The 12,474-nt window shown below is 38.7% G+C and overlaps 1 protein-coding gene across 3 annotated transcripts in view; it reads left to right on the top strand.

The window, feature by feature from the left end:
• Nucleotides 1-12,474, top strand: part of ERGIC2 (ERGIC and golgi 2) — an 81,316-nt gene that overhangs the window by 20,675 nt on the left and 48,167 nt on the right. For 2 of the 3 annotated variants that reach the window (XR_005010456.1, XM_036759379.1), the window contains exon 3: nt 4,555-4,663. Coding sequence is in view for 1 of the 3 variants with exons in the window: in XM_036759379.1 (XP_036615274.1) it covers nt 4,555-4,663 (109 nt within the window). In the remaining 2 variants the exon portion in view is untranslated. Of the gene's footprint in view, nt 1-4,554; nt 4,664-6,433; nt 6,483-12,474 lie in introns of those variants that run through there. The other variant, XM_036759380.1, reaches the window with a different exon arrangement.

Genomic DNA, 12,474 nt, shown 5'->3' with positions numbered 1-12,474 from the left:
TTCTTTTTGGGATCTATTTGAGGAGGCGATCTGTGGATTCTTTCAATTTCTATTTTACCCTCTGGCTCTAGAATATCAGGGCAATTCTCCTTGATAATTTCTTGAAAGATGATATCTACGCTCTTTTTTTGATCATGGCTTTCAGGTAGTCCAATAATTTTTAAATTATCTCTCCTGGATCTATTTTCTAGGTCATTGGTTTTTCCAGTGAGATATTCGACATTGTCTTCCATTTTTTCCTTCCTTTGGTTCTTTTTTATGATATCTTGATTTCTCATCAAGTCACTAGCTTCCACTTGCTCCAATCTCATTTTTAAGGTAGTATTTTCTTCAGTGGTCTTTTGGACCTCCTTTTCCATTTGGCTAGTTCTGCCTTTCAAGGCATTCTTCTCCTCATTGGCTTTTTGGAGCTCTTTTGACATTTGAGTTAGTCTATTTTTTAAAGTGTTGTTTTCTTCAATATTTTTTTCAGTATTTCTTTGGGTCTCCTTTAGCAGGTCATTGACTTGTTTTTCATGGTTTTCTTGCATCTTTCTGATTTCTCATCCCAATTTTTCCTCTACTTCTCTAACTTGCTTTTCCAACTCCTTTTTGAGCTGTTCCATGGCCTGAGACTAGTTCATGTTTTTCTTGGAGGCTTTTGTTGTAGGCTCTTTGACTTTGTTGACTTCTTCAGGCCATATGTTTTGGTCTTCTTTGTCACCAAAGAAGGATTCTTTTTTTTTTTTTAATTTTTAATTTAAATTTATTTATTTAACACATTTGGTTTTCAGCATTGATTTTCACAACAGTTTGAATTACAAATTTTCTCCCCGTTTCTTCCCTCCCCCCCACTCCAAGATGGCATGTATTCTGGTTGCCCTGTTCCCCAGTCAGCCCTCCCCTCTATCACCCCCCTCCCCTCTCATCCCCTTTTCCCTTCCTTTCTTGTAGGGCAAGATAAATTTCTACGACCCATTGCCTGTGTATCTTATTTTTTAGTTGCATGCAAAAACTTTTTTTTTTTTTTTGTTTTTGAACATCTGTTTTTAAAACTTTGAGTTCCAAATTCTCTCCCCTCTTCCCTTCCCACCCACCTTCCCTAAGAAGTCGAGCAATTCAACCTAGGCCACACGTGTATCATTATGTATAACCCTTCCACAATACTCATGTTGTGAAAGACTAACTGCATTTTACTCCTTCCCACCCCATACCGCTTTATTGAATTTTCTCCCTTGACCCTGTCCCCTTTCCAAAGTGTTTTTTTGATTACCTCCACCCCCATCTGCCCTCCCCTCCATCATCCCCCCGTTTTATTTTATTTTTTTTTATCTTCCTCCCTCTTCTTTCCTGTGGGGTAAGATACCCAACTGAGTATGTATGATATTCCCTCCTCAGGCCAAATCAGATGAGAGCAAGGTTCACTCATTCCCCCCTCACCTGCCCTCTCGCCTCCTCCCACAGAACTGCTTCCTCTTGCCACCTTTATGCGAGATAATCCACCCCATTCTATCTCTCCCTATCTCCCTCTCTCAATATGTTGCTCTCTCAGCCCTTAATTTCATTTTATTTCTTTTAGATATCTTCCCTTCATCTTCAACTCACCCTGTGTCTGCTCTCTCTCTTTTACATATATCTATATCTATATAAACACATATATATATATACATACACATACATACATATACACATAGATATATACATACATACACATTCACTTATATATATATATATACAGAAACATATATATATGCATATTCCCTTTGGCTACCCTAATACTGAGGTCTCATGAATCATACACATCATCTTTCCATGTAGGAATGTAAACAAAACAGTTCAGCTTTAGTAAGTCTCTTGCAATTTCTGTTTCTTGATTACCTTTTCATGCTTCTCTTGATTCTTGTGTTTGAAAGTCAGATTTTCTATTCAGTCCTGGTCTTTTCACTGAGAAAGCTTGAAAGTCCTCTATTTTCTTGAAAGTCTATATTTTGCCTTGGAACATGATACTCAGTTTTGCTGGGTAGGTGATTCTAGGTTTTAATCCTAGCTCCATTGACCTCCGGAATACTGCATTCCAAGCCCTTCGATCTCTTAATGTAGAAGCTGCCAGATCTTGGGTTATTCTGATTGGGTTTCCACAATACTCAAATTGTTTCTTTCTGGCTGCTTGCAGTATTTTCTCCTTGACCTGGGAGCTCTGGAATTTGGCAACAATATTCCTAGGAGATTTCTTTTTGGGTTCTATTTGAGGAGGCGATCGATGGATTCTTTCAATTTCTATTTTGCCCTGTGGCTCTAGAATATCAGGGCAGTTCTCCTTGATAATTTCTTGAAAGATGATATCTACGCTCTTTTTTTGATCATGGCTTTCAGGTAGTCCAATAATTTTTAAATTCTCTCTCCTGGATCTATTTTCCAGATCAGTGGTTTTTCCAATGAGGTACTTCACATTGTCTTCCATTTTTTCATTCCTTTGGTTCTGTTTTATAATATCTTGATTTCTCATCAACTCACTAGCTTCCACTTGCTCCAATCTAATTTTTAAAGTAGTATTTTCTTCAGTGGTCTTTTGGACCTCCTTTTCCATTTGGCTAATTCTGTCTTTCAAGGCATCCTTCTCCTCATTGGCTTTTTGGAGCTCTTTTGCCATTTGAGTTAGTCTGTTTTTTAAGGTGTTGTTTTCTTCAGTGTATTTTTCAGTATTTTGGGGGGGGTCTCCTTTAGCAAGTCATTGACTTGTTTTTCATGGTTTTCTCACATCCTTCTCATTTCTCTTCCCAATTTTTCCTCTACTTCTCTCACTTGCTTTTCCAAATCCTTTTTGAGCTCTTCTATGGCCTGGGGCCAGTTCATGTTTTTCTTGGAGGCTTTTGTTGTAGGCTCTATGACTTTGTTGTCTTCTTTAGGCCACATGTTTTGGTCTTCTTTGTCACCAAAGAAAGAATCCAAAGTCTGAGACTGAATCTGGGTGTGCTTTCGCTGCCTGGCCATATTCCCAACCAACTAACTTGACCCTTGAGTTTTTCAGTGGGGTATGACTGCTTGTAGACTAACGAGTTCTATGTTCCACGTTTGGGGGGGATGTGCCAGTTCTGTCACACCAGCACTCCTCCTTCCCCAAGAACCTCTAGCCCGGGCTGGGCTTAGATCTTCAGCAGGCTGTACACTCCTGCTCTGATCTGCCACTTAATTCCTCCCACCAGGTGGGCCTGGGGCCAGAAGCAGCAGCAACTGTAGTTGCCCCACCTCCGCTGCCCCCGGGGCTGGAAGCTGAACCGCAAACTCCCTCCACTCCTGCAACCTTTCCCACCAACCTTCTCCGCAGTCTTTGGTGTTTGTGGGTTGAGGGGCTGGTAACTGCCACAGGTCACATATTCAGGGCGCTAGGGGCCCCATCCGCCCGACTCCAAGTTTGGTTGTTCCATGCTGCTCAGGCTTGGCTCTGCTCCACTCCGTTCCCAGCTCCCAGCTCCGTGTGGAATAGACCTCACCCAGAGACCATCCAGGCTGTCCTGGGCTGGAGCCCTGCTTCCCTCTGCTGTTCTGTGGCTTCTGCCGTTCTAGAATTGGTTCAGAGCCATTTTTTATAGGTTTTTGGAGGGACTCGGTACGGAGCTCACTCTAGTCCCTGCTTACCAGCCGCCATCTTACCAAAGAAGGATTCTAAAGTCTGAGACTGAATCGGGGTGCGTTTTCGCTGCCTGGCCATGTTCCCAGCCAACTTACTTGATCCTTGAGTTTTTCGTGGGGGTATGACTACTTGTAGAGAAAGAGTACTTTGTTCTAAGCTTGAGGGGATGTGCTGTTGATTTCAGAGCTATTTCTATACAGCCAGCTCTGCCATGCCAGCACTCCTCCTTCCTCAAGAACCACCAACCAGGACCTGATGCAAATCTTCAGCAGGCTGTGCACTCCTGCTCTGATCCACCACTTAATTTCTCCCACCATGTGGGCCTGGGGCCAGAAGTAACTGCAGCTGTAGTTCTGTAGCTGCACCTCCCCTGCTGCCCCTGAGGCAGTGGCCAAACAGCGAACTCTGTCCCCTGCAGCTTTTCCCACTAACCTTCTCTGTTGTCTTTTGTGTTTGTGGGTTGAGAAGTCTGGTGACTGCCACAGCTCACTGATTCAGGGTGCTAGGGCCTGTTCCGCCTGGCTCCTGGTCTGGTTGGTCCTGCTGCCTCCCATGCTGAGCTCTGCTCCCTTCCACTCTGTGCGTGCTAGACCTCAATAGCGACCATCCAGGCTGTCCTGGGCAGGATCACTGCTTCCCTCTGCTATTTTGTGGCTTCTGCAGCTCTAGTTTGTTCAGAGCCATTTTTTATAGGATTTTGGAGGGACATGGTGGGGAGCTCACGCAAGTCCCTGCTTTCCAGCCGACATCTTCACAACGTCATGTTTTAAAGGCATTAATGTTGATCGTCTAATAGTTTTTAGATTTTTTTCAAAAGTAATATATTCTTTTTTTTTAAGAAAAGTGTATTAAAAACCAGAAATGTTCATTTAAAGCTTACTATAAATTAGCTAAATTATACTACTTTCGCTTAACTCGTTTTTTCTTTTTTCTTCATTTCTTAGTTTCTCTAATAGCATTTACTACGATGGCTTTGTTAACCATAATGGAGTTTTCAGTATATCAGGATACTTGGATGAAGTATGAATATGAAGTAGACAAGGATTTTTCTAGGTAACATTTTCTTTTTGAAATCTTTTTAGAGTGTATTAATACCTGTTTATTTCTTCTGAGGGAGAATATGTTTGTATAAAAAGCTATAAAATTAATTATATTTAATGTTCACCTGATATTTTGCTAAGAAAATGGCATCATATCCTCTTCTCCCCTCATCCAGTTGCATGTTACTCGATTAATATTGTCAGAATTAAACCTTTACATAGTTTGCCTATATGTAGTTAGTCTGCTAAGAAATAAATCTTCCTTGTTCTCTGACTCTTTTCTCATTTACACAGCTTTATTATTTATATATCCAAATAATTAGTTTTATAATATGTCAAAATAACTACATATTTCAAGAGTCATTTACAGCTCAGTTCTGATTGCACAGGAATTCAATACGGGAATCTTATTTTTACAAATCCATTTGTTTCTTTGTAAGAATACTTTGATACAGATAATAGGCTTTTGTGAATTTTAGGGCACATTTTGGTAATCAGAGATCACTTGACTTATTTCAGATTTTCTAATACCAATGAATATAGCATATCAGTCATATTCAAATGAGTGCTATTATCTGCTTCCTTTTCAAATACTTTTGAGACTGTCATCAGAGGGATTCTAGGCTTTCTTTTTTGGACTGAAAAAATTTAAGTGTTCTGAGCAGGAGAGTACAGGTATACCTCATTTTATTATACTTTGCAGCTAATGTAATTTTTATTTGCTTGTTTTACAAATTGAAGGTGTGTGTCTATCAGCACCGTTTTTCCAAACACATGTGCTCACATTGTGTTTTGTGTTACAGTTTGTAATTTTTGCAATATTTCAAAGTGTTTCCTTATTATTATGTCTTAAATATATCATGGTGATCTGTGATTGGTATTCTTTGACATTACTGTTGTAATTATTTTGGGGCATTACAAACTATGTCCATATAACAGAGTGACCTTAATTGATAAATGTTGCATTTGTTCTGACTGCTCTACCATCCAACTTTTATATCTCTCCCCTCTTTGGACCTCCCTGTTCCCTGAGAAACAACAGTGTTGAAGGATATTACATAAACTTAGTTGATAAAGCGGTGGCAGGGTTTGAGAGGATTGAGTCCAGTTTTGAAAGAAGTTATTCTGTAGGTAAAATGCTATCAAACAGCATCGCATGCTAGAGAAGTCTTTTGTGGAAGAGTCAATCAATATGGCAGACTTAATTTTTGTTTTGTTTTAAGAAATTGCCGCAGCCAAAATGTTGGAAATGTAATGCCCATCAATTGGGGAATGGTTGAACAAATTATGGTATATGAATGCAGTGGAATACTATTGTGCTATAAGAAATGATGAGCAGGCAGATTTCAGAAAAACCTGGGAAGATAGGAAGAGATGCAAAGTGAAGTGAGCAGAACCAGGAAAACATTATATGTAGTAACAGCAGCATTGTATAGTGATCAACTATGATTGCCTTAGCTCTTCTCAGTAATACAGTGATCCAACACAATTCTGAAAGACTCATGATGGAAAATGCTTTCCACATCCAGAGAAAGAACTGATGGAGTCCAAATGCAGATAGAAGCATACTATTTTCTCTTCATTTTTTTCATGTTTTTTTTTTCTTTTGTTTTGTTCTTTCTTATACAACATGACTGATATGGAGATATGTTTTACATGATTGAAAAAAACATTGCCATAACCACTCCAACCTTCAGCAACCACCATCCTAATCAGTCAGCAGCCATCAACATTGAGGCAAGATCCTCCACCAGCAAAAAGATTGACTCTCTACAGACTCAGTTGATGGTTAGAAATTTTTTTTTAGCAATCAAGTATTTTTTTTAATTAAGGTATGCACATTTTTTAAGATATAGTACTACTGCACACTTATTTGTGCTGGTATATTACTTGTCTTTTACTTTCTGCCTGTGTTGCACCAACACTCACTGAAAACTGTCTTTCTGCAGCTGTTTCCTATGCTGTTCAGTGAACATAGTCACTTTCAACTTGAAGCCTGCAGAATAGTTTTTATATTTACCTGTAATCAGAAAGAAATGCTTTGCATGTTAATGTATCGCTGGCAGATGAATTGTACAGTTTAGCTAGCACGGGAAGATGCAAGTCTTTTATCATGTGACTTACTCATGTCAGCTTTGCCTGCCTTCCTGTTCCCCTTGCACCTATGGCTCTTCGTTGGGTTAAGTGACGTGTCTGTTAGTACTGCAGTGCTCTAAACAAACCATGCAAGTTGGCTTTTGGAAATACACTGACAGTGTGTATGCGCTGAGAGTTCTTAGGCTCATGGCTCTTAATGCGTGAGAGATAAATACATACCCATATGCCACTGGTGAATACATTGCTGCTCTGTTTACTTTTTAAGTGGTGTGATGAAAAGAATCTTTATACCATCTGATGATTATGCGTTGAAAGGTTATAAACCAATTTTTGGACAGAAAAAAAAACAGGGTGCAATGATTATGCAATGGTGATAATTATGTGGTGAAATACTACTCATGAGTACTGCAAGCAGATAGTTGTAGCTTATGTACCAGCATTTATTGTCTGGTATAAAAGAATAAAGAGATTCCACTAAGAATTGAATTAGGTGGTCCAGTGGATAGAGTCTTGGGCTTGGAATCAGAAAGATTCATCTTCTTGAGTTCAAATCTGGCCTCAAACACTTAATAGATGTGTAAGCCCTGGTCAAGTCACTTAACCTGTTTGCCCTCAGTTCTTCATCTCTAAAAATGAGCTGGAAAAGGAAATGGCAAACCACTCCAGTAACTTTGCCAACAAAACTCCACATGGGGTCATGGAAAGTCGGACACAACTGAAAAATTACTTAAGCACAACGTGTTGGAACTAAGAGATGGTTAAAACAATAACATTTCAGGGGCAACTGAGTAGTATAGACACTAGTTTTGTGTTCCTGGTCAATTCCCTTAGCGCTCTTCGCCCTTAGTTCCTTAACTGTAAAATGACCTGGAGAAGGAAATCTCAAACCACTCAAAGTGTCATTGCCAAGGAAAGCCCGAATGGGGTCACAGAGGGTTGGACACAACTGAAATAAGTGAAATGAAGGAATAGAGAAATTCTGTGAAGATGTGAACTAGATCTTCTAAATTAACTTCATACTTAGTCACTTCTATATGAAAATGGGCACAAGGGATTATGCTGAATATTATATTGGAAAATGTGATTTGGGAATCAAGAAATAAGAGGCTAAAAGTTTGTGGAATACTCATAAAACTCAAACCTGTTATTAATAATTTCTTTAGAAAGGGGGAAAGATGCACTTCGGCCTTACTTAAAAGGTATGCACATCTATCAGACATCCCTGGCCTACCTATCAGGGGACCTTAGCCTTGCATGCCAAAGGGCATATGTTCAGATTAGGAGCCAACTGAATTCCATGTGCAGGCTACCTTCTTTGTGTGTCTCATATTTTACTATCTTTGAGATGAAACCATGGCACATCTCTGAAAGTGCATTCAGTTTGTATCCATTCACCACAGTCATTTGCTTGTTATCCTGAGTCTCAGGCAGTTAGTGGCAGAAGCTGTGGGACACTGAAGGGAACCAGTTGTTTGCTTCACCTGTGGAATTATCTTCTGTCTGTCATTTCAGTCCAGTTTAAATCGCTCCTCTTTTAGCACTGTTCTATTTCTCTCCCTCCATGACTGATCATACTTTAAAATCTTCTTTGCTGTTCCTCACACGAGACACTACAGGCTCTTCCATTTTCATGCCTTTGCATTGATTGTCATCCCCAGTGCCTGGAATGTCTGTTCTTCTTAGAATCTTCAGTCTCCTTTGAAACTAAGCTTAAGTGTCATCTTCTGCTTGAAGCCTTTCCTGATTATCTGGCAAGTAGTCCTGTACTGTGTCTTTATTGTCTCTTCTGATAGATTATAAACTCCTTGAAGGCAAAGACTGTTTCATTTTGTATTTCTAGTCCCTAGTACAGTGCTTGGCACGTAGTAGGTGCTTTATAAATGTTTGGTGATTGATGGATGATGGTACTAGTCGATCAATAAATCTCCCACCTTCTAAGAATGGGTGTTTTTCAAGATTCTTCCAGGGAAAGTTTTTACAAAAGAAGCAGCCATCTCTTTCTTTCTTTACTTATACTCTTACCCTTGGTGATCTTATCATTTCCTTTGTGTTTAAATATTCTTGGTATTATTTGTGCCTGGTAATTTACAAGTCTACAAATCCAGCTCTAATTGCTCTTCTTTGATTCTAGCCCTTTGTTGCCAACTACCTTACATGATGTACTTTCTACCTTTATGTTCTATTGGAAATTCAAATTGAATCTGTCCTAAACTGAACTCATTTCGCCTAAATTCACCTTTTCTTTGAACTTTGTAGGAACATAGATCATAGTTGCTTCCAGGGAAGGAACTTTGGAATGCATCTAGTTCAGTCTCCTCGTTTTAAAGATATTGAAACCAAGGGCAAGGACAGTTAAGTTACTTGTCTTATATAGGTAGGAAGTATCAGAGGCTAGATTTGAACCAAGGTCTTCTGACTCCAGAACTGGTACTTTTCCCATCGTATCAGGCTGCCTACCTTCTTACTGGTCACTTAGGCTGATTAACTCTGAGTCATTTTGACTCTCCAGGTCTCTTACCTTTTTCTCTGCCTGCTCCCACCTGGACCAGTACTGCAATCAATTATCGAGATGGTTGATTCAGTTTCCACAACATATTTGTATCTATACTAGATCGTTCAGGCTTTCATCACTTCTCTGTTGAACTATTGCAGTAGCCTCCTTATTGGTCTCCTTATTTCCAGTTTCTTATCTCTCTATCCTCTTTGCCTTATAGTTGCTAAAATATTCTCTTTAAGGCACAGCCCTGAACAGTTCCCTGCCCTGGCCTTTAGTTATTTCTTATCACCTCAAGGATAAAATAAAAAGATCTTTAGACAGGCATTTAAGATTCTTCGTGCTGTTTCATGTGGAAATAACTGTCACCTTTTTCCTCTACCTCTTCCCTCTCCTAATTTCTAGCCCAGCCCCTACAGCCATCATATAGAGAACCAACCCATGCAGAGATGTGACTTGGCAAATGCTTCTCTAAAAATGTTACAGCTCTTACCTTGGTAGCTTCTGAAGCCCTGGAAAAGAAAGTTCTTGCCACCTAAGTCCTTAATACTGTGAGATGGTTTAACATCAGTAATGAATCTTGTCTTTTTTTTATAATTAAGATTTTTTAGTTTTAGTTTACAACACTCACTTCCACATAATTTTGAGTTCCAGATTTTCTTCTCTCCCTCCCCCCCTCCCCCCCCTTCCCAAGACTGCATGGAATTTGATATGTCTGAATCTTGTCTTATCAGTGGAAATAGCATAAAATATGGCATTACCATCTGCTTTGCATCCTAAGTATGACAAGGCCTTTTCATCTAACTTTCAACTGAAATCTATATGTGCTTTTTCCTCCTATTAGAATGTGAAATTACTGAGAGCAGTAACTTTCTACTTGTATTTTACATATTGTAAGCACTGAATAAATGCTTTTTAATTCAATCATTTTTTCCAACCTACTTTCCCAGTCATCTTCCATTTCTCTCCTTTGTGCATAATAACTTCTGGCCAAACTTGACTGCTAGCTGTTCCTTGAACTCCATGCCATCTTTACTTTTATGCATTTTCTTAAGTCTCCATGCTTAGAAATGTATTCACTTGTAATTTTTTTCTTTCAGGATCCTTATACTTCTTCAATTCTCAGTTCACAAAATCATGGAATATGAATTAGAAAGGACTTTAGAAGTCCTCTGGTTCGTTCTGTACTTGAAATAGGAATCTCTCCACAACAATCCTCAGAAGTGTTCATACAGCCTTTACCCAAAGACCTCCAGGGAGATGGAGCTCACTACAAAATGAAGCAGCTTATTACACTTTCTAATTGTTCATTTTTTTCTTCTTTACAGAAAGCTCACCCTGTAGTAGTGTTGTGAGGATCAAAAGAGTTATTTGTATATCATGAAGTGCCTCTTATCAATTTCTTTTTTATATCCTTTCCTGATTTCTTTAGTTTTTAATGCTCTTTTCCTTCTCAGTTTGCTTTGTCTACTTGTTTATGTATATGTTTTATCTCTGTATTTGTTTTATAACCCCAGTAGAATGTAAACTCCTTAAGGGCAGAGCTTCTGAAAGTGTTTTTCATTAGGTTGTCCTAGTCTAGGAAGGAAAGAATGGAACAAGTATTTATTAAGCACTTACTATGTTCCAGGCGTTATTGTAAGCTCTTTAAGAAATATTTTCTCATTTGATCATCACAACAACCTGGTAGATGCTATTATAGCTTTTTAGGAAACTGAGGCAAATTGATGTTAAGTGACTTGTGCAGGGTCACACAATGAACAAGTGTTTGAGGCTAAATTTGAATTTGAGTTTTCTTGTCTCCAGGTCCAGTGCCCTGTTCATTGTGCTACCTAGTTGCCCAGAGCTCCCCCCAAAAGATGAAGCATTACCATTGGTGACAAGGTTTTCTAAATATTTCTAGTCACAAAAAGATGTACCAGTTACATCAACCCCAGAAACAAAGCCTCCTCAATAAAATAGATAATTACTCTGAAGAGTGATATCCATTTGACTCTCTGCACTGGAAGAACAAAGAGTTTGTTGAAAAGTACATATTACCCAGATTTTGACATTCAGTGATCTGTAGGTGCTTGCTGCTTCAAAAATGTTTCTTCAACATCAGTATTCTCTCAGTGATACGAATCATACACTCTTTTGATATCAAAACAGTCAAGATCGTAAATGACTTTAATGAGAAGACACGTGATGGGCTATAACCAGGTCATAGTATATTAACAAGGAGAGACCCTATGAATGAGAAGTAATAGAAAAGAAAGGACATGAGTAAATGAAAAGGGAAGTATGTGGATCACGTAGAAAGAAACTGATAAGAAATGTATACCCTGGATATGTTTACTCTGTTCATATTAAGAAACAACATGTTGGTTAGCTCTTCTGTGGCAGATAACAAAAGGAGATTGATGTGAGAAACATCATTGGGGTACTGATTGAGAAGGGTTAGAGTAGTTGTGACTTGTACAAGTGGAGGTAATGTCCACCCTGAATTTGAGGCAGTATAGTGTAGTGTTGGGTAGTGGTGTCAAACTCAAATACAAAGTCCCTATGGATTGTAAATTGATTTAGAAAACCACAGATTAACATAATCTGTTTTCTATTGTATTTTTATTTTGTCAAACGTTTCCCAATTACATTTTAATCTGGTTCAGGCTGAATTTACTGACCGCTTGTCCAGCAGGCCAGAGTATGACACCTCTGCTGTAGGGCATTTGACTGAGGATTCGTTCTTATTTTCGATTATTCGTGGTACATCTTGCAAACTCATTTGGCATAAGTTATTCTTTTAAAAGGCAAGCATATTCAGGGAATAATTTGTTTTCTAGGGGTTTAGTTGCAGTCACCATCATTTGAATTAAATTATCTAGACTTCTAAAGAACTTTACTTTAGAAGTTACTATTCAGGATTTGTTTGCTTTTTTAAGAGTTACCTAGCATTCTTGCTCTTAAACTTAACCATTATGATTATTAGGGTTAAATATACCAAAACCTGTGAAGCTAAAAAGAATTCTTTGGAATGATTTCAAAACATAACTGACTTTAAACTGTCCTGTTCTCAATGCTAAAGATACTACTAATCTAGCCATATTTAATTCTGTATTCTGAATCAAACCATACTTAGGACCATGGATTATAGATTTAGTGTTGGAAAGGACTTTAGAAGCCACGTAGTTGCCCCCTCATTTTAAAGGTGAAGAAACAGGCCATAAAAGATTGTGTCACACACTTAGTAAAAG

Source organism: Trichosurus vulpecula, chromosome 5 (assembly GCF_011100635.1).
Source record: "Trichosurus vulpecula isolate mTriVul1 chromosome 5, mTriVul1.pri, whole genome shotgun sequence".
In the NCBI taxonomy this organism is placed as follows: Eukaryota; Metazoa; Chordata; class Mammalia; order Diprotodontia; family Phalangeridae; genus Trichosurus; species Trichosurus vulpecula.
Note: the sequence above shows the minus strand (reverse complement) of the source record. Positions and strands in the feature narration are given on the sequence as shown.